Source organism: Scomber japonicus, chromosome 14 (assembly GCF_027409825.1).
Source record: "Scomber japonicus isolate fScoJap1 chromosome 14, fScoJap1.pri, whole genome shotgun sequence".
In the NCBI taxonomy this organism is placed as follows: Eukaryota; Metazoa; Chordata; class Actinopteri; order Scombriformes; family Scombridae; genus Scomber; species Scomber japonicus.
Genome location: NC_070591.1, coordinates 18,816,778 through 18,838,841, shown reverse-complemented (window position 1 = coordinate 18,838,841; position 22,064 = coordinate 18,816,778). Strand labels below are relative to the sequence as shown.

The 22,064-nt window shown below is 40.3% G+C and overlaps 1 protein-coding gene across 6 annotated transcripts in view; it reads left to right on the top strand.

Annotated features, from left to right (window-relative positions):
- Positions 1 to 22,064, top strand: part of LOC128373107 (Kv channel-interacting protein 2) — a 99,960-nt gene that overhangs the window by 68,891 nt on the left and 9,005 nt on the right. The window contains exon 2 of one of the 6 annotated variants that reach the window (XM_053333355.1): positions 19,954 to 19,966. The exons of 4 other annotated variants lie outside the window; for them this stretch is intronic. In XM_053333355.1, coding sequence (XP_053189330.1) covers positions 19,954 to 19,966 — 13 coding nt within the window. Of the gene's footprint in view, positions 1 to 4,753; positions 4,860 to 19,953; positions 19,967 to 22,064 lie in introns of those variants that run through there. One more of the 6 variants, XM_053333357.1, reaches the window with a different exon arrangement.

The window sequence follows — 22,064 nt, the reverse complement described above, 5'->3', positions numbered from 1 at the left end:
ACTAATCTCGAATGTCTAAGCAAGTTTGCCAGGCACAAGAGCCATGACAGCAACCTCATCTACACCTACAGTCCCTTAGCAACTACATCTAAGGGACTGTATACAAATTAGTGGAGCAGTGTGAGGGGCAGAACCTTATCTTTCTCTTTTTAGAGAAAGCTAGGCCCTACCCACAGTAATTATATTCTTCTGATCCTCCCTTTGACTGCAAGGGACTGCAACATCCTGCTCCCAAAATAATATAACTTCGTACTTCGTCAGGTGGACATCTTTCAGTCAAATGATAAACAGTCCTGTTGCTTTGTGTTTTTAAAGCTATTTAAGTTTCAGATTTAATAGTCCTTCCTTCTGGATTTCAAGTTATATAGAGTTAGTCTTGCCAACATTGACCCTGAAAGTGTAAATATCTGCTTCTTGTTTGTGTGAAATTGGTGAAAAATAGAGGAGAAGGTAGTGGAGGAGAATTGCAAAGGTGTAGAGGACACATCTGCAGGTCCAATTTTCTATCGTGACAGCTAGAATAAGGTGAAAAATCCACCAGGAGGCTAGAGATGCTGGAGGGTAATAAAGAGTAGACGTGTATTCTCCACACAGTGGGATCTGACTGGCTCGACTTTTCACTTTGTCCTTCCTTTGTTCATCCATGTTCTGTTTCTGTCTTTCTTCTCCTACTTTTCATTACTCTCTCCTGCCACTATGTCTCATACAACAACCTGCCTCGCTTCTCCTTTCCCTCCCCCTCTCAGTTTCTCCTCCCGAATGACAACTCTTAAATAAATAAGCGGGCAGAAAAATCTTTTTTAACCAACAGGTCAGGTGCAGATTTCCCCCTCTGTCTCTCTCTCTATTGTGAGCACTGGTTCAATATTTCTCTGTTTACATTTACAATGTCTGCAATTGGAGCTCAGCTTCAATACAGCCAGTATACATTTCTGCCAGAATAGTGAAGAAAAATGGGTTTGCTGTGGCATAGTGTTTGTTGCTTTCACACTAGAGAAGAGTGATGTCACTTTAAGATTAGGTTTCCTATCACCTTGTCTGACTCGTGTGTGTTTCTGGGTACTCGTGTGTTTGTGTGTATGAGCAGCCGTAGACGTTAGGGTGACCTGCACAGTCCTTAGTGCTGCTGTTTATGTGACAGACTTCTCCTTAATGAAGCATGCAGCCATGTAGCTCCGTTGAAAATATTGTAAAATGAATGGCAACAAAGAGAACCAGTATCAGAAGTGGATGCAGACATAGCACATATGTCAAACCCCTGCTGCCTTGCCTTTCTCCACCTTTCTTCTCTCCAAAGTAGATACACAGTGGGAGAATAAGACAAAGAGGGAACATACCTTTTTCCGATTTTGTTATTTTTGTAGCATGAGGTGAAGTGATATCCTCACTGGGAGCCATGCTAGGAGGGGCAGGATATCACCACATGGCAAACTTGCACTGGCTCCTGTTGATGCCTCAAGTGTCTCAGCATCAGCTGATTACTGAAACAGAAAATGACCAAATAGTTACTGTTTTAATGGGCTTCTGATTATATCAGCAGTTCTTTGTTTTTGTATAAGAATCTATAAGGAGCACATGAACGTTTTGTTGAGTGTTTTCTGAAATCCACGTTAACTGACTAATAACAGTGTGTTTCTTCTCCTGACTGCAGCGCGTTAGGAATAGTTTGGGAGGAAATGCTTTGTTAGGGTTGAAAAGCCAGGGTTTAGCTTTATTATCTATTGTACTGTGTATATGTTTATGCCCAATTTCAAACTTCCCTTGTGTGATTTATATAAATTGCAAATTGTGTTATTTTTATATAAAAACAAAATCAAATAGTTCTAAAAACATGAACTTTGTGTGTGCCATGGGCATTTAACCATATATAGAGGACAACAATGCAGACATCCCAACTCTCCCGGAATCTGGAGCGAGCAAGCAAGAGTGCGCACTACAGAGTGACTGCACGCTTGTGTGTGTTTGTATGACTGTCAATGCAGCGGGTATAAGAGCAAAACGTGCTCTGTGTTGCTGCTTATAACACTACTCACACCCCTCCCCCCCCCCCCCCCCCTTTGTTTTGAGCTTCTGGTACCCCTAGGCGCTGCTAATCAGATACCAATCAGGCACCTGTGAGCAGGTCAGTTGGTGTCTGCTCCAAGAATCAGCATGCCATGTTTGACTGATCTGGATAGGGCCCGTGCTATATGGCAACTTCAACCTGGTGTTCCGCAAAACCAAGTTGCAGCAACGGTATAAGATTTATTGTCAAGAAGCATTGTTATAACAAAGAAATTCCTTACTTTTTGTGCTATGTTTATATATATATATATATGTATCTTATATATATATACTATATATATATATATATATATACTATATATATATATTATATATATATATATATATATATATTATATATATACTTACATATAAGTATGTGTGTGTGCGTGCCTGTGTGTGTGTGTGTGTGTGTGTGTGTGTGTGTTCATGTATGTACATGTATATAACAATAATTGACACGTCTCACTTGATGTGCATCAGTTGATGCTCCTATGGTGCACTGCAGGCATCAGATTTGAAATGCTAACACCACAGAACCAACATGGATTTGTCCTGTTGTTCTTTGTATTAACTGCTTTATTGCTTTATAAAAGGAGAAAAACACAGGAGGAAAATGAAACAAAGATTGTCTGGCTCCACAATAAATCATCTGTTGAATGTTTGATGGTTATTTACTTGTGCTTTAGAAACGTAACCGCCATGAAACAATTTAAAAAATAACATATTTATTTCTCTTAGTGCCTTATCACCACTCCCTATGCCCAGTTCAACCAATGCCACACTGTCTCTTTGTCTCTTACCAGCTCATGTTCTCAGCTTGCTAGTTCTATTTTTCTCTTTTTCAGTTGAAGTAAAAACAGCTATGGTCGCTAGGTCCTCATTTGATGCTCTAAAATTGAAACAAAGTTGGGTTAAAACAATGTTCTCAACTACTTACAAAAAAAAGGCAAGATTGATGAAGTAATTTCCAGTTATGCTATTACCAAACAGTTGAGGTATTTTATTTAGGTTTGCTTTTAGCTGTTTTCCCTCGTGACGCCTGGTATTCATTTATTCATTACTCACTATATAGGGATTTATAATGTGTCAAAACAAAAAGAACAATATAGGACCAACTTAAGTTTAAATCCTTTTTTTCTGTCTTTGCAGTAGCTGAGTTACAGTAGCTCGTTACAGTAGCTCTAGGTTCATAACCATCAATCATACTTTAATGTTGCATTATTCAAGTTATCTCACAATGACTTTGCTATACTCAGACAATCTTATAAAATGGAAAAACTTTCAGATAAAGTCTAAAAATATTTGCGGAGAGAACAAGATGACAACCACTTTCCACTGAGATCAATTAGACTGTATTGATATTGAATTGGTACAGTACGATGATGTCATGATTGTGACCAAATGCAACTAACTGCTATTCAAAGTAGCTTTCAGTTGAGCTACTTTTGTACTTTTGCTTGAGTGGCTTTAAATATAACTCACTCCTTTGATTTGAGTAATATTTAAGTCAAGTAATAGTGCTGCTTGAGTCAGTTATTCTTTCTGTACCTGCTTCATCAACATCAACAGTTATGTATTTAAAAAAAAAAAGCTTCTATCTTTGCTCAAATCCATGTTTGTTCCCCAAATTTCTGTACAGAAGCCAAAAATCCTTTTCCAGTCAAGCTCCAATAGCAACAGATCTAAAAAGTTAATGAGACATTGTATCGACCAGCTGACGTACAGTCTCCAAAACAGACGCAGAGCAATCTCCATACAGCGAAACTACACATTTTACATGGGACTTGAATTTAGATGACTATAAATATATATATATTTGTTCCATTACTTATATCTGGATTTAAACACTCTCTCCCAGTTACCAAGGAAACCACATTAGGAAAATCAATGGAGGTAATGTCACTGGAGAGGGAGGGCATAGCTCAACTCTCTAACCCCCCCAAACTATCTCTTTTTCATTGTGTTTGTGTCTCTCTCTCTCTCTCTCTCTTTCTCTCTCTCTCTCTCTCTCTCTCTCCTCTCTCTCTCTCTCTCTCTCTCTCTCTCTCTCTCTCTCTCTCTCTCTCTCTCTCTCTCTCTCTCTCTCTCTCTCTCTCTCTCTCTCTTTCGGCTAGTCTTCCTCCCTCTCTCTCATTTTCATCTCTCACTCATCCTCTCCCCCTCTCTTTATCTACCGCCTCTCCCTCCCTCACTCACTCACTCCCTCTTTTCCCCCTCACAACACTTGCTCCCTGACAACCACTGCCAAAGGACTAGCAGGCGCAGCACATCCCCAGATTCCATCACTCGGCAAGGAGTGAAAGAAGAAAGAGAGGGACAGAAAAAAACCTTAAACTATAGCCCAGTCTACAGCTCTGACTTGCAGCCTGAAGCTTTAGCAGTATGGCCTCCACCAGGTAATAGGAGGGGTTGACTAAGGCCAAATCTTGGGTGGCAGAAGAGAAGCACCCATCAAACCAAGCTGTTGCCACTCTTTTTTTTCTTTGCATCATAGTTAACAGACTCTTTTAAATCATCTGTCCTTACTTCTAAATTGGAAGGAAGTGGGTAAAAGTGAGGTAGTAGGTTGAAGACAACTGGGCTAAGCTTGGCTAAAGTTGGAAAAACTGCTCAGGTTGGGTGCAGTTGGACGGGTCTTTGCTGGCCAGACCCAGCCTGGCCTGACCTGGCTTGGCGGCACAGCGATGACCGACGGTGGTCTTCCAAGATGTTGAATCTGGATGGCTTGGAGATGATTGCTGTATTGGTGGTCATGGGTCTCTTCATCAAAGTCCTGGAGCAATTTGGGTTGTTTGAACCCGTCGGCGGGGAAGGTAATGGATTTTCTCTGAGTTGATTTGTTGGCTTAATAAAAGGACAATTACGCTACAGATAAAGATTTTATAGTTTCTGTGACTGTATGAGAGTGTGCATGAGCTGATCTTTCCATCTGCAGTGCCCCTTTCCTCTGGTCCTGAGTGGGCTGCAGTCCCGCCAGAGGGTTTGGGTTACCAGTACAACTGTGGGCCATGCAACACACACTCGCTCTCACTCTCTGTCTCTCTTTGTCACACACACACACACACACATACACATACACATACACACACACACACACACACACTCTCATACTCTGTCTCTCTCTCTCTCTCTCTCTCTCTCTCTCTCTCTCTCTCTCTCTCTCTCTCTCTCTCTCTCTCTCTCTCTCTCCTCTGTCTGTCTGTCTGTCTCTCTCTCTCTCTCTCTCTCTCTCTGAGTAACTTTAGCTGTTTGTGAGGCCTCCCTCTGCCCCTGGGGTGCGTGCTTTTACCCTAAATCGATAACACTATGGGCAGAGTGAGTCTGAGTGCTGCGTAGAGGCACTCGTCTCACTGAGGGAATGTCAGCATTATTCTTACTACTACCCATTTAACCTATAGCTTTTGTCTGCAGATCATAGGTCAAGATGTTTTTAAGGTTGGGTTGGCTTCAGTTCAAAGGTCTTTCACTAAATTAACATACTTTTATTATGTGAAAGAGACAGAACTTGATAGAGGCCCTCACTGATTTATAGTAAATCGGTCGACCGTGTTAGCTCAGATTGTCAATTCACAGATGTCATGTCTAATCAAGGGAAACATATTTCAAATCATACATTTACAACACTTTGAACAACACTTGTCCTGTTCTGGCTCACCCCCAGGAGTTATCACCATGCACCAATGCCTTGTTTGGCCTGTCATATCTGGACCCCCCCCCCCTTCTCACCCCCACCCCAAATCCCCACTTTCCCTGATGCACCTGCTGGACTGTACCCAGTCGTCAAGGTGTGCCAACAGCTCTGTCATCTCAAAAATGTTCCCCTTGGCTATTGTCTTAAACTATGCTACAGTGTTCTGCATACACATGTAAACACATACACACACACACACTGGAGGCTCTGCTTATACTCTCATTACAATATGAGCATCAGTCTTCAGCATATTTTGAACATTCTTTGTGGAAAATGGCAGCCTTAATACGCGTATGTGTGTGTGTGTGCCAACTCCCATGTGACTACTTAAGCTAATGAATATCCTCTTTAATGGAGGAACTGAGTCCAGATGCCAGAAGGACTGTACTACTCAGACTATCTGCAGAATCGTGCTCAATGGAGGGCTTGGAACCAATGCACACTCAATATATGAGCATGTGATATACGTTTGGTACACATGACTCTTAGGATGATTTAAATTGACTGTAGAGACCATTATGTGATTAGTTAATTGATCGATTTATTAATTTCAGCCATGTGTTCCCCTGTACAGCTGACACTGCCTCATTCATACTCATTAGTAATCTGTCTCCCTCCATATTCTTTCCTTTGCAAAGCCAGTGTCATACATCTTATGTTAGCTTCTTGCTTGGCTGTATGTCTTTCATTTACTTCTCTCTCAGGATATGATCTACTGACATGAGTTTACTTGACTGCACTTCCACTTTCAGTTTTAGAAGAGGGAAATGTGGTTAAAATGTCGTCTAGTCCTATCTTTTGCCAGACTCATACTGAGTCATTTTCTAGTGAGACAGAGCGAGACAAGTAAAATAAAGAGACTGTGAGACTCCCATTACTTTAATGAGCTGTGTTGCTGACCCTGCACTGATTAAACACATTCATTCACACACTGCACATATTTTGTGCTATCAAGAGAACGTGAAAGGTAGAAAGAGAGAAAACATGATGAGTGTGAAGAGGATGCGTATAAGATGTGTGAGGTCCAGTCTGCTCTGAAAGTTTATAAGGCTCTGATAGATTTAAGCTAATGGCTAATTTCTGGAATGTGTTCTTCGAAAGTTTATGAGGTGGAAATTTGAATAGTTGTACGATGGGAAGTTGTGGCCTGAGCTAGATGGTAGTGTGCCTGAGAGAAGAGCGTGTTTCTTCTACTTCTCTTTCTAAAATATTCCATGTATAGTTTAACACACACAACAAAAATAACTGGACATTTTTCAGATACATCTTGTGCTCAGAGATGTTCAGAAAATTACCACATGGTCCTTCTGCCGAGAGGTTTTTTTCAAAGTACTATTTCCAAGGTCACCCTTTTGTTGATTTCTCTTAGGTACGAACAAAATTTACGAGTGGTGCAGACCTGTCGTACCTGTCACGCACAACCAACCTGCAGCCCTCCAAAGCAATAAAACATAACTGTTACTGTCTAATTGTCTATTGCCAGTGTGCCAACATTATCATGTCTTTTATGATAATCACTTAATGAACACATAACACCTGCACACGGGTATCAAGACCAAACAACACTGTCAATACAGACAATCTTTATACAGACATTTTGGGGGGCAGGTGCTCAGTGAAAAATAAGGGCACTTTGTGCGACATGTGGAACTGCTGGCTGCCTTATTATAGCAGTGTGGGATTTATCTCCCTCATCTTCCATGCTAGTAGATGGCCTATTGCAGGACAGCACAGAGCTGCTTCCCTGCTGTGGCTGCCTAGAATAGAATAATAATAGTTATAATAATAGTTTTAATAATAGCCTATTTTTAAAGTTTTACTAAAGGCATATTAAGGTAAATACAAGATTACTGCATTATGTCTCGCAACATAGAAATAACTTATGGTTGGTACAAAATAATATAATTAGCTAATACAGCTTCATGCCTGATTTAGTACCGCCAAACCACTTTGTGTAGTTAAAATAATATGTGGACAGCTTTTAAGATATTTCAATAGAATTAGAGGAACAGTTCAACTTTAAAATCTAAGCTTTAAAAGGCCCTAAACTGTTAACATGACTCTGGTCTTGACTCTGACCTTTCATCTTCATCTTCCTCTTCCTCCTTGCTGCTGGTGGATGCTTTTATCCAGGAGAGCAGAGAACTGCTTCCCTGGGCTGCCTGCTGTAGCTCCCTTTCTTTTTCCTTCCTTACCCTCTCCTTTCTAGGCATTATGCTGCAATTAGTAAATATAAAGAGACTGGGGCATTATTATCACACGCTTTTAATCGTCGAGCATTTATAGATGATCATGTCAACATGGGCCACATACAGTACACTGAAAAAAAAAAACTTTCAAAAAGGCACTTGCTTGGTCCAGAGGGCAAAGGGCAGGTGCTATAGCACCACCTAGTGTCTATCTGTGCATGCCACTGTAACCTACTGTAGTTTATCAGCACAAAAGACACAGAGAACTCGAGCTGTTGAACTGTTACCCTCATCTCCAACTTCTTCTGCCGGCTTGCCCTGCGTTGTCATCCCAGGTGTTAGCAGGTCTGTGCTCACAGCAGTCCGGCAGCAGGTGTAACATCAGCGGTTGAGCTTCAGAGTCAACTGACTTGGATTTTCTTTTTAGCATCACTGTATGCTGACCACCACTTAACAGAGAAATGAATTATGTCGATCCGCAGGCTGAGTGTATATTATACTGTCAGTATTTTAGAGACCCCTGAGTAATGGGTGTGAACTACAGGGGATGTAGGCAATGAGCAAGTGTATACTATGTCCTGTTCATTAAATTGCACTTCTGAATCCATAATCATGATGACATTACTCTGTTTGTAAAATTATTAGGCTATTTAGTATAAAGAAGTAGGCTATTTAAGTAGGCTATATAATGCAAACTTACAATATAAATATTAGCGGCCGAAACTACAAAGCGACTTGTCCACAGTTACTTTTCCACAATATAAACTGACTTTTTATTAATAACTTTTCTTCATTTAATTGAAATATTGCTTATCGAAGTAATAGTTTAACTCCCTGGCTGATGACATCCCCTGGCATAATTCATGTTAAATCATTTTTGTTTTTATTTCTGTGACGGTGCGCACAACAGCTGAGACAGCGTTCACAGCACGGGTAGCATAATTAAGGGTAGTTGTGCCTCCTGTGCTTAAGCCTCCACGCTGCTCAAAGAATGGCAGCAGAAGTGGATTTATTCTCTTTCCTCCAAATGCTAAATACACCTGAAAGTGTCAACAAACTAAAAGATGATAAGGTGAAGATAAATGTTAACTTTAGTCACATAAAGTAAGCAATACATGTGTAGCCTAATGTCCTAATTCTCCTTGCATTTTGTGTACATCCACCTATATCCACAGAGCTGGCCAGATGTTTGTAACTGTTCATGAATGAAATTAACTACGCGATCCAAGTTGGTGTATCCCTTGCACTGAAACAGACTACAAGACTTCAAAATTTGTTTTAAATGTCTTTCAGGGCGCATTCACACTAGGGCCAGTTGTTCCCTACCGTGCTATTCACCCCAAATACTGTATTGTTATTTACAAATTAAAAAAACACAGAACATTGGTGAAATATATTCTCTAAAACATATAGACAGTTTACTCTCATAAAACATGCACAGGTGTGTGTTCGCGTGCTGTGCACCGGTAAAACACAACACAGCCGATCAATTAACACAACGCACTATGATTAAAAAGTGCAAGCATGTTCTTCTGAGGCATGCAGTACTATGCTTGTGTAAAAAAGACTAGTAAAAGCAGACGTACTGATTCAATCCTTACTCCAGTAAAAGTAAGAAAGTTCTATCACTTCGAGTGATCATTCACGCTCACAGGAATAGACTTAGTTTAACTGAATGACTTAGAAGTCGCCAAATGACTTACTTTAATGAATTTTGTTAGTTTATATGTATATTTGCAGAATTGTAAAATATTACTTAGTTTTATGAGGGTCACAGTCACAGACAATAAACTTACCATTTCATAATTGTGGTAGCAGCGGTGCAGCAGATGTAATGAAGTCCACGCAGCACGCTGGATGCAAACTAATATTAAGCCTATAGCCTATTCATTATAATGTTGATGGACATAAATTGAGTTCTTTTGCCTTAATAATGATAAAATAATACACAAAAAATGGTCGGATTGGGAACCCATAAGTTTCTCGTGCTCACCAGAAAGTATCTTGTGCTCACCAGAAACATTTAATTTTTTTTCTTTTCCCCATGTCCCTTTACGGGTTCTGTAGATTTGTATTGACAGTGACAGGGACTCAAAGTATCTTCAGTAGAAAATATGTAATGTACTTAGTTTTTTATGTCTATATCATATGTGGTCATATGTAAATGGGGAGATTTGTGTGTGTGTGTGTGTGTGTGTGTGTGTGTGTGTGTGTTATCTGTGTAGATGACAGTGTGTTAATGGAAGTGTATTTTGTGAACATTATGATATTAGCTCCATCATGGAAAAAAACATCTCCTTGCTGTCTACAATAAGGCTCAGCTCATTTTTTCTGCTTAAGAGGATATTTGGCTATGAGAACTGCACTGAGAAAGGGTGTGTGTGTGTGTGTGTGTGTGTGTGTTTGTGTGTTTGTGTTTGTGTTTGTGTGATGGAATGAGACAGTATGAGGCGGAGGGATAAGTGCAGGTAAATTGCTTAGCGGTCAGCAGAGGATCCATTTGTGTCCAAGCACACACGCACTCTAACAGAGCCACGTCCATCTATCCTTATTGTAATTGCCCTTCAATGGATAGGCAAGCTAATGGAGAATGCAGTGTGTGTGTGCATGTGTCAGTCACCTGAAGTGGAGCCACGGCCTGAAAACAGATTAAAAATGTCATCTGATTCTTGTGATTTTTTTTTTCAAAATAATGACCATGATGATGACACTATGATGAGGAAAGTTGAAACAAAGGCAGGTAAACAGATAGCGTCCATCAGAGATTTGGACAAGTGTCTTGGTTGTGGCAAACTCTATAAACAGTAATAAAACTGCAGTGCGTATGGAGGGGATTGTCCTTGTTGTCCTTGTCTGAGGCTCTTTCTCTCTCTGCCCCTATGATGGCGAGCCAGCTAGAAGATGGGAGCCTGGGACAGAGGAGGATCAGACAGGGGATATTTAATACGCAACTCTCTCTATGGTAGCTCATTCCATGCTTCTCTCTCTTCCTCTATTTGTCTGTCTCCCCTCCTCTGTCGCTGTCTGTCTTCTTTTTTTTTCTCCCCTCTGTCTCTCTCTTTATTTGATTGTAGCAGTCATGTGTGTGTGTATGTGTTTGTGGGTTTGTGTGTGTGTGGATGAGAGACTGCATTTGCATGGCAGGTGCTCTGTGGATAAAAGAACAGAAGTTGTTGACGTTCCGCTCCTCTTCTTCTGACACGCATCTGCAAAAAGATGATAACATTGAAAATAAATTAATGAATTCACACACACACACACACACACACACACACACACACACACAAACACCAATGCAGACCTGTCCTTGAAAATATCCCTCACTAACATTTGCGTTTGGAAGATTTGCATTAACACAGCTTAGCGTCGTGTCTGAAGACCTTTTCCGGTATGCAGCTCAATCTGTAAATGTGGCAATAAGTTGCTTCAGGAATTTGCTGGCACAGAACTAAAAGATATTTCCTAAAGTATTCTGCAACAACTTTAGTTGGGTCAAAGCACAAACATTAGTGGTGTCAAATATAATTGATTTGGCGATGCATCGCAATTTGGGGCATGCACGATTCAGCATCGATGCGGCAACGTGCCATAATCCATTATGTCGCTGTTTATTTTCTGGCCTCGAGTGGGCAATAAAGTTGTGAAGTTTCAATTACTCTCGGGGGCATTTCCGGAGCAACGTTGCAATGTAGCTACATGCTAAGTGGCAGCACTAACTAGCATAACAACAACACTAAAGATGGCTGAGGCGGAGGGAGATGGCCGCGAAAGACGGGTAATTAAAAATGCACCCAATGCTTGGAGAGTGGACATCTGGGCACATTTCGGATTCTACGAAATGGTTACTGTGTGTTGCACTGAATATCTTTATTGCTGGGTGCCTGGGTGGTTGTTGTTACAATAGTGTGACTGTGATTACTGATTTCAGGAAGTGCCCTGTCTTAGAGCTGCTATTTCACTGTGTGTAAAAAAAACCCACTTATGATCACTGCTGGAAAAAGTTGGCTGTTATTGCTCTATTTAATTTCAAATGGTTCTAAAGCAGAGAGAAGAGAAACATTTCTCATTCAAAGCACTGAAAGCAGTGATTTATGTTTTCTTTTTCAGGTTTGAAAATGCCATATCCAATACCCTGTACCATTCAATTTTATTTTATTTTATGACATTTATGTCAAAGATACAGGAGAGTGATAATACGCACATAGCAGCCAATAAAATCTGTTGTTCAATATCTGACTGCTTGCATTGCCTCATGACTGATGAAAAATTTGCTGATTTGTTGTGTGCAGTAGAATTTTGATGCATCGTAGAATCGAATTGAATCGAATCGTTACCTGGTGAATTGTAATTGAATCGAATTGTGAGGGCAGTGCCAATGCACACCCCTAACAAACATCACACCTACAAGAGGTTAAAATGTGAGATGGCTTTAAAGACAAGCCCCATCATTTAAAGTTGGGAAGCTACATTATGTAATAGTGGAGATTCATCGTATCATGAAAATTATCAGAGAATGTCAGAAAATTGAACCAAGAAGACAAACCGTAAGCAAGCACTGGCATTGTAAAAATATATGAAATGGGTCTACATAGGTCAGGTGCCCATTTAAACATTGAAACAGGTTTTGCTCTCTGTAATCATTCTTCTTGTTCATACTGACAGATCTCATCCACCTGCCTTGCATGATACCATGCTACCATGTAAATGATGGCAGACAAAATCCACAGCCCTTGTTTTCATCTGATAATATCAGACCTCAGCAGTCTGAGTTAGTCAAATAATGTGAATATACTCCAAAGGAATAGATTTTTTTTTTTTTTTAGTAGATTTGTTCATTTCTCTGTGCTTCCCTGGACAGTGTTTTTCAGCTGCAGTGGAACAATACAATTTTTCTTTCATATGTTGCTGGTCGTCAAGTCTCTTTTATTCTTCCTCCATGTCTGCTTTCTCAACCTTTTCTTTTATGGACGGTGTGTGTTTATTGCTGTGCCACCTATTAGAAAATTTGCTGGTTCACTGTCTTCAGTTGGTCACAATCATGTAATGTAGTTAAAGAACTCACAAGTGTCAGTTTGATATTTTAAAATAAGGATGATCTAAATTTTGTGTCAGTGTCAGGGGTCAAAAAAGCGTAGATGGGGTAAGTCTCTATATTAATCCTTAAATGAATCGACTAATAATTAAATCACCCAGTTTTCTCTCCCACAAAGGTGTACAGTCATCCACTCAAAAAGGTGAACGAAAACTTGAGAAAAGTACGGTTTGATTTCTGACTTTCTTCTTCTTATTTACACCATTACTCTATTTATTCTTATACTTTTTACCTCAGTTGTTTGAGTCAAAGAGCTGATTTGTGTGGCATGTGTAGGAATATGGAAGTTCTGTGGTGTTGCTGTAGTGATAATATTCTAAATATGGTGTACACTTAACCTGATACTGATTTTTAGGTGACTAAAATATATTTTGCTGCTGCAGCTGTCCCAGCACTACATTGCTTACAGTAGCTTCCATACCAGTACTCCTCCCTGCTTCTCCATACTGAGAGCATGCAGAACCCCATCTACTATAGGTTATACACTGACTATAAATAAGTACCTCATACAACCCTACTTTTAAAAAATCCTAACTAACCCTCTAACAAGGACACTCAAGCCTTGTAGTGGGATTCATCAGGAAAGGCTGACAGGCTGCAGGCTGACAGCCTTCCATTGATTTCACTTCAATTGATCTTCATTTATGGCTGGATCCCAATAAATGTTTTGGAGATTTTTTCTGTAGCCTCCTGCAAGCTGGTTGAGTTTTGGCTCAATCTAAGTTCAGTCAAATTTTCACTGTCTTTTGCTCCAGCATAAAACTGTGTTGTTAATTTGCTCTATAATAGAGTTTCTGTGACAGTAATTTTCACTCAAGAATTGTTGTACTGATGGTTTTAGGAACAACTGGAACAGAACCCTTTAGGGAGCTGGGATTTGAACCCTGTATTAGCTGCTAGAAAGTTTTTCTTTCTGTGGTATCTACCCAGGATGTTTACCTGATTTAGCTTCTGGCAGGAAACAGCAGAGCACAGTGTTTATGATTTTATAGCAAATAAGTTTAGAAGATTGTTGTGAGGGATGAAAAACCAATACTCCTTTACACCAGTCAAAAACACAGGGTGAATTTAAAAAAAAGCACAAATGCAGCTGATTGCCAGACAGGAGGGTTCAAAGTGTAACAGCTTATAAAACAGCTTGGTCTGCTGTAGTTGTGATGTGAAACATATAGCAATCACAAACATGAGTGCTTCTGTTCCTTGCAGTGTTGACTGAATGTGTGCAAAAGTGCATTGGAAATTGCTAATGGCTTCTGTTCTGATCATTCATTACCCCCCTACTGTTAACCTGGTCTCTGGAGCTGAATTTAAATGACGACCACAAAAAGAAAGAGAGAATAGCCAGAGGTGAACAGGACTATGAATACAGTGTTACAGATAATCAAATGTCTTACCTTGCACTGCCCTCTTCAGGTGTAAAAACTAATTGCTGCAACATGCAGCTGGAAAAGTCAGAGGTTTCCAAACTCGACAATGTAACAGTGCTATTTAGTTTGTATGAGGGCTGAAACTGCATGTTTTTGGTTTGTTTATTCTGCGTCTTTTCCTTTTTGTTCTTTTAATGCATTACATAAAGTTAAAGTTCACACAATCTAACAGCTTCACTGGGTTCTCAAAATGAAAAGGACACAGTGATATATGTATTCAAATATACTGGCTTATTTATTACAGAAACAAGAAATGCTTTGGATGTAAATTGTAAAGTATGAAACATATTCACATTTACCTCTTATATATATTAAGTTCCTCTCTATCAAGTGTAACATAAACAGATATTCAAATTAGAGACATGGTCATACCAAATATGTTCCAGAAAAACAATTCATAAACGTACCTCTTTACTGTCATTTCAGTGCAGATGCTGTAAACGCACACGGAAATAATCCATTGCTTTTTGTAGCTTGGGAGAAAACCCTCTGTGTCCTCTGTCTGACCTGACTGTGTGCACTCTCCAAAGAAATCTCTACATTAGTGGCCCTCTGTAGTTTATGTAGAAAGGACTCAGTTAAGTGAATCTGTTTTTGTTCCACATCGCAGTATTAAAAATATCCTCAAAAGCTAATGATCTATGCAAATGGATCTCTTCTTTCACTCATCTAATTGGAAACACACTAGCCAATTTTGAGCACCATTTGTCAATGACCTCCGCTGTGTCTCCTTCGCTCCACGCAATCACACACACACACATGCATATACTAACACACAGAGACACACTGTCTCCCCTCTCTCTCTCTCTCTCTCTCTCTCTCTCTCTCTCTCTCTCTCTCTCTCTCTCTCTCTCTCTCTCTCTCTCTCTCTCTCTCTCTCTCTCTCTCTCTTAGACATTTTAATCAGTTTTGAGAGGAATAATTGCTCAGGTAGACATCTAAATATGGAGGTATTTCAATTACTCGCCATGTCTGGCTTCAGGCAAAATATGCCTCACAGAGACTAATCAACTAAGACTGATTAACCTAATATTTTATTACGATCTAAGTGTGTGTGTGTGTGTGGGTGTGTGAGGGTGTGTATGAGGGGGTCAACATCTACTACAGATTGTAATTGAGGCAAGTGAATGTCCATCATTATATTACATTTCAGAATGTCTGTTGGGACGAATTACAGACGTCTTGTATACTCTTCGTAAAAAGGTTAGGCTAAAATTCCTGCGGTTTCTGTGACCCCCCCCCCCCCCGCCTTTACAAAACCTTTGGAGGTCATGCACAGAGGTTAGTGGGATCCTCTATGGAAGATGTTCACTCACCACTGCTCTGTTAGTTATATCACACACTCTTGCAAATGCCAAACTAGTTCAAGTGACTCAATGCCACACTTTAAGTGGAAGTGTGGCATTGATTTTGTGATTTGCTGGTCAAAAGACGTGGAGACACACTTGGGAAATATAATATAGGTGATTTATTTTGTTTTGTTTGTTTGTTTTTTGCAGAGAGTCCGATGAGATCCACTGCTACTATTACCACTTGTATTTTTATCCATTCAATAGGAAGCTGGAGCCTGCAAGTGGCAAGCTTAGATAATACCCTATTTATTCTTTTTAAGTCTTTTTGCATCATGAGGTTGCTAGGAAACCAGCAACGACTCAGGCCCAAATATCTAGCATATAACCCTTTGTAGAACCATAACTTGTCATTTTTATACTTTGTGGGGATTTAAAAAAAAACATATAATGTGTTAAGTTTAAGACGTGACCTTTTAGAGTTTTTTGTTTTTTGGTACCTTCAGACAGAGACAGGCTAGCTGTTTCCCCCTGTTTCTAGTCTAACCAGGTTCTCATCCAGAAAGAAAAAAAAAGTTAAACTGTTCCTTTGATTTGGTTTAAAAGTCAACATCTAGACAGCTAGATTACATTATAGTTTAGTTCATGCCAGTATGAAGCAGCTCACATTGTAAACATATATAGGTGGTTAAAACAAAGGTTACATGTAGCCTAGATGTCTAAAAAACCTAAACCAGTCATTACTTAGACATCAAGACAACAAATGCACATATGATTTCAATCAGTGCATCAATGAAGTAAGCTGAAATGTATGATACCATTAATAGAAATGAGCAGCCATAACAGTAAGAAGTTCATAGGTCAGTGACTTACAGTAATCTTGGAATCAAAGAGACGTCATGTCCGAACAAAGTGTTAGGAAAGAAACAGAGTTAAAGGTGAAATCTGTATCTTTATTTGCAATATATTGATCTTACATTTCTGTCTCTGTATATGACAGATATCCTCCAGCTTTATGTAAGAGATAATGACGGTTACGCGTGACCAGCCTTAATCTCTCACACTTTCATCCTTGATTTGACTTCCTGACTGCAAACTGTTTTTGAGAATGTACTGCCCTGAATATGTCACTTTATTTAGGAATATTTATTTAGGAATGCCTTTTTAATGAATCAAACCCATAAATGAGTACAGTGTATAGGGTAATATAATGCATTATAATGTAGAATCTCCAGCTGTGAATTATTTGACATTTAATGGCCAATTGTATTAATTATTTTCTCTTTAGGCTTTCTTTATTGTAATCATGTCTGATCATTCAGTGTTGTTATAAACCCTATAGGTGTCCTTTACTGTACTGGGAGCACTTTAAATCGCAGTGATTTACTGTTGCACGCTTGGAATATCCATGGGCCCAGTTTCTGTCTGTGACCACAAAATTATTGCTTGCTGTCATTTTGTGTACCAAAGAGCATAAGTCTTCCTCAAATTATGTGTAGGTTGTTTAGTCTCACAAGGCTGCTTTAAGAATTATGCTTCCCATGGCACAGCACCTACAGTTATAGCTCAAAGTCTCATTTTGACTCAAAGAATCATTAATCACACGACAGACAGATCAAGCCCTCCACAGACCTCTGTCTCTCACAGCTCCCCTTTTACCCTCCCCTCCATCTCCTGGTTTCTTCCTGTATGGCCCGGAGCCAGCCTGCTCACAGACATAAAGAATCAGGCACAAATGAAGCTTTGGAGTGAAATTAGCTTGGGACTAAACATACTCTCTCTCTCCTTCAGGTTCCTATAGAGCGTCCTTTTCTTGTTTTAAAAACAGGGAGTGTAATTGAACATTTAGGGCCCTATTTTAACGATCTATAGCGCATGGCGTGAAGCATGGCGTGGCTCAAGTGCCTTTGGGGCATATCCAAATCCACTTTTGCTATTTTAACGGCGGAAAAATGGTCACTGCGCCAGGCACATGGTCTAAAATGGATGGACTTAAGTCCCCTCATTAATCATAGGCGTGTTTTGGGCGTAACACGCGGTAAACCAATCAGAGTGTCATCACTCCATTCCAGGAGTGCTGTCACATTGGCGGATTGCTATTATAACAGCACATTTACCCAGCAATGTGTTTCAATAATATAACATGAGTTACTTTTGCTGAAAGGACAATTGGCTGATGAGCTGCTAACCTCACATTTAATTCATATAAAGGAAGATAATGGATAACCAACCAATCTGATGAGTGTAGAGGTGTGCAGCAGCCTGGTGTCATCAGCTGATTTAATAAACAGTGAGTGGCTGTGCATAATGGCACTGCGCTCTGTGCAACATCTCAGAGGCTACAGACTTTCATAGGTTGTGTGCTGCTGCGCGTCCGTGTGCCTGACAAGCAGTGTCTGCGCCTATATACCTGCCTATATAGAAGCATATTGGACTCTTGATGTTGCGCCCCTTAAATGACAGTAACATATGCGCCAGTGACTTTAGAACTGTTCTTTTTTGGTCATTTGCGCAATAGCTTTCCTCTGCCTCAAAATAGCAAGGCGCCACCAATGCTCCTGACCACACCTCATTTTGAGATCAACACGCCCATAGGCGCACAGACTGGTGCAAGTGCATTTGCTATTTAGACAACGTGGGTTGTTTATTCCATCCCAATGAACATAGGAATACAGCAATCCAATTTTTTCTCTCTTGATACTTATTTTGATACCTCAACTCAGTGTGTATGTGCTGACACCAACTATTCATCCATTACCACTTCTTCCTTTTCTTCCTAATTTTTACTGTGTAAATCTCACTGGATAGAGGTCATTAGAATAATTTTTACTGTATGTAGATAACAGGAAGCCAAGAATTGATGTAGCCCCTGTTGAGTTGGTCGCCCACTGCAACTGATTAACTGACAGCAGAAACACTGTTAGATAATACAACTAACACTTGACAACTAAACTGTATTTAGTATGAATTGGTCACATCTGGTTGATGCCATAATAAGGTCAGAATCAGGGCTGATACGGATCCAGTGTATCAGATTAATACATACCTACTCTTATTTAGAATGGTGATTCCATTGTCCCATCTTAACATTATGTTTCAAAGGGATCAAAAGGTCATATTTGTTTCTTCCTACACTTTGTTAAAAGATTAAAGGTAATCAAACATTTGATCTCCTCAGGTTTATATTAATTCTTCATGGAAAGTGTAAAAATTAAACGTTTCATGTCAACCAAATTGCCTTATCATCTAGTTAATGTAGTAATTTCAAAGAGTATCTCTGTCTGTCTGTGGTAGAATGTCAGTGTGCCAGATGTGACATCAATCCATCCCATCCCAACTGAAATGCTCCCCCCTGCACTGCATTGCATATGCAATACATGTTATAGCCAGATTTCACCTCCAGGCTGTGTGTGTGCATGTATGTTGACTTCATACTCAGGGGAGACTGCCACATCTGTGAGGTTGTCCACAGTAGCCGCTGGGTCAGATGATTTGCTTCTCTGTTGTCACAGTCTCCCTCCTCCCTCCCTTCTGTTAGTCTTTCTCTGCTCCTTCTCCTTATTTTTTCCTTCATGTTCCCCCTTGCTGCCTCTTTTCACCATTTGTTCTTGGATTTGACTCTTGCTGTAACCTAATTGCCGTTAGATCCTCCTTTAACTATTCCATCTTGCCCCTCCTTTCCCCATCTCTCTTCCTATCTCATCTCCCAGTTCATTCCTCTCATCCATCTTTTGTATCGCCCCCCTCTCTGTTTCCCCTCTTAACTTACAATCATAGCAATGAGAAGTAGGGCTCCTGCCTCCAGGTGGCTGGCAAACGATAGGACCATTAGTGTTGTTGCAATAATTTATTTTTTTCTGTTGTGTGCGGGCTGGTCCAGCAAAAATAGACCCTGTATGTAAAGATAGTTGAGTCGGGAAAAGAACTGGGTGTGTCCAGCAAAGCTGGAAAGATGACGCAGCTGCTTACTTTAGACATTACACCCCATCTCTACTGGCCTCTGTAAGCTATATTGCTTTTTAGATTACGTCAAGGAGCACAAGCTTTCTGTCTTGTGTGTTGTATTGATGTTTTCTTTAACATTTTACTTTAAAGATTAGAGAAGCTGTTTTCAGTAATTGTAAATGTTTCCATGAGTGCATTAATGTCACTACAGCAAATATCACGGGGCACTTAAACAGCAAAGCTTAAAATTAGTTATAAACTTGACAGGTCGAAGGACACTCTCCAGGGTAAACAGAATTAAACTTTTATCTTTTGAAGTCAAATTCTTGCTCTGATGAAGCTAAGGATATATCAAGCGGGCAGCTGCTTTACTCCAAACAGTATGAACGGGCACTGTGTCTGTGACCTTTTGGATGTGTAGAAGACAATAGAACATTAATTATCATTAGATCCTGACCGATGCTGAGATTTAAATAATCAGTGAAGTTATGGTGCTGTGTCCCGTGATGCACAGCACCTCTCTGCGGGGCGATCCCCCCGCCCCTACAAAAAAGAGACACACCCCCAACTGAAATCATGTTCCCGCAGCTATGCCTACAAGTAGTCTTCCTCCATTATTTTCTCTCCCTCCCTCCATTTCTCCTCTTTTCTCCCTTCACTCAGTCCCATCACTCTATCACTGACCCAATTAAACATAGGGAGGGACACAGCAGGAGGAGAGTGACGAAGGTAAGGCAAGAGAGAGAAGGAGAGGGAGGACCGACAGAGAGTAGAGAGAGTTTGAGAGTCTGGAAGCAGCTGGAAAATTGGTCAGAAAACAACCTGCCAGGACACACACAGTGCATTGTCCAAACTTCACCTGGAACTTAAACAACCTTTGACAGCGTCTGAGGCGGTGGGGGTGGAGCAGCAACGCAGCAAGTCAACAGTCCTGCTCCCACGCTCTTATCATTCCTGATGAAGAAACGAGGAGAATAACAATTTACCTTTGGTGAAGAAACCGGGCGGGGTGCCTTGCGGAGTTAGGATGGTCAAATACCGGCATATAGAGGGAGACTGAGAGGAGAGGCTGAAGAGAAAAAGACTGTGCATTTCTGGTTGGAGCTGAGGGGGGCGGACGTGCTTGCCCTGGGGCAAGAGACAGATTTCTGTTGACAGAAGCAGAGAGAGGAAGGGGGAAAGGATGCATCTGTTCTTTAAAGACAAGTGGGAGGTGGAGGGACTGCAGACAGTGGGCATCCTCCTGGTGGTCTGCAGCTCCCTCAAACTGATGCACTTTCTAGGGCTTATCGACCTTTCCGTGGCAGGTAAGAGAAACGGTAAGAGAGCGAGAGAGAGAGAGGCATGAGTAAGAAGTCAAAATGATGAATATAGTGAGGGGACGTTAGAAGGAAAACACTCAGGTGGAAAACTGATCTCTGCATTTTGTGTTTATTAGGGTTAAATGTAACAAAGCAGATGTCACAGGTTTCCATAGACTGAAAATATAACCCTGTTGATGTCATCAGTGTTAGTTAAGCTTGGGCTTGAGGTGATATGAAGTAAAGATGGAGGGGAGGAAAACATGTAAGAAAGGTATACGAATGGAATCAAACCAGCAACGTTGCAGTTATGTGGTATGCATCTTAACCACTTGGCCACCAGGACACACCAAGGCTATACAGTTCTAAGAGAAAGTTTTCTATATTACAGGTCAAGGATGATTTTAAGCAGTCTTTTCCTAATCTGCCTCTCTTGTGTCATGCAACTTTTGAATTCAGTGGCATCTAGGGTAATGGATTTGGCAGAAATGTAATATAATATTCATAAGTATGGTTTGATTAGTGTATAATCCCAAGAAAATAGAGAATTGTTTTGTTTTTTTGTTACCTTAGAATGAGCCCTTATATCTACATAGGGAGCAAGTCCTCTGTGTTGCATTGACATGTTTCTACAATAACCCAGAATGGACACACCAAACACTGGCTCTAGAGAGAGCCTTTCATGTTTTTTGGGGAGTTTCATGGCCACCATAGGTTCCCCTACACATTTGAAAGGAAAGGTTTTCATTTGGTTGCAGTCCACAACCTCACCACTAGATGCCACTAAATCTTACACACTGGTCCTTTAAGTGGGAAGCGATGAGGATATTAGTAAAATGTCCAGGGCCTCTTTAAAGAGGTTACACACAGAACCTACTGAATCATCAGGACATGTATAAATTCTAATTTTGGACTCGTATATCTACAGTATATTACGGTAGTCAAAAGTTTAGACACACCTTCCCAGTCCCTTGAAGGAGAAAGTTTGTCTTGTATTGTGAAAATCGCACACCCTTTTTTAAACTGTAGTACTACTTCTTTCATCAAAGGAGGGCCTACACATACAGTAGCTGAAAGGTCTGAT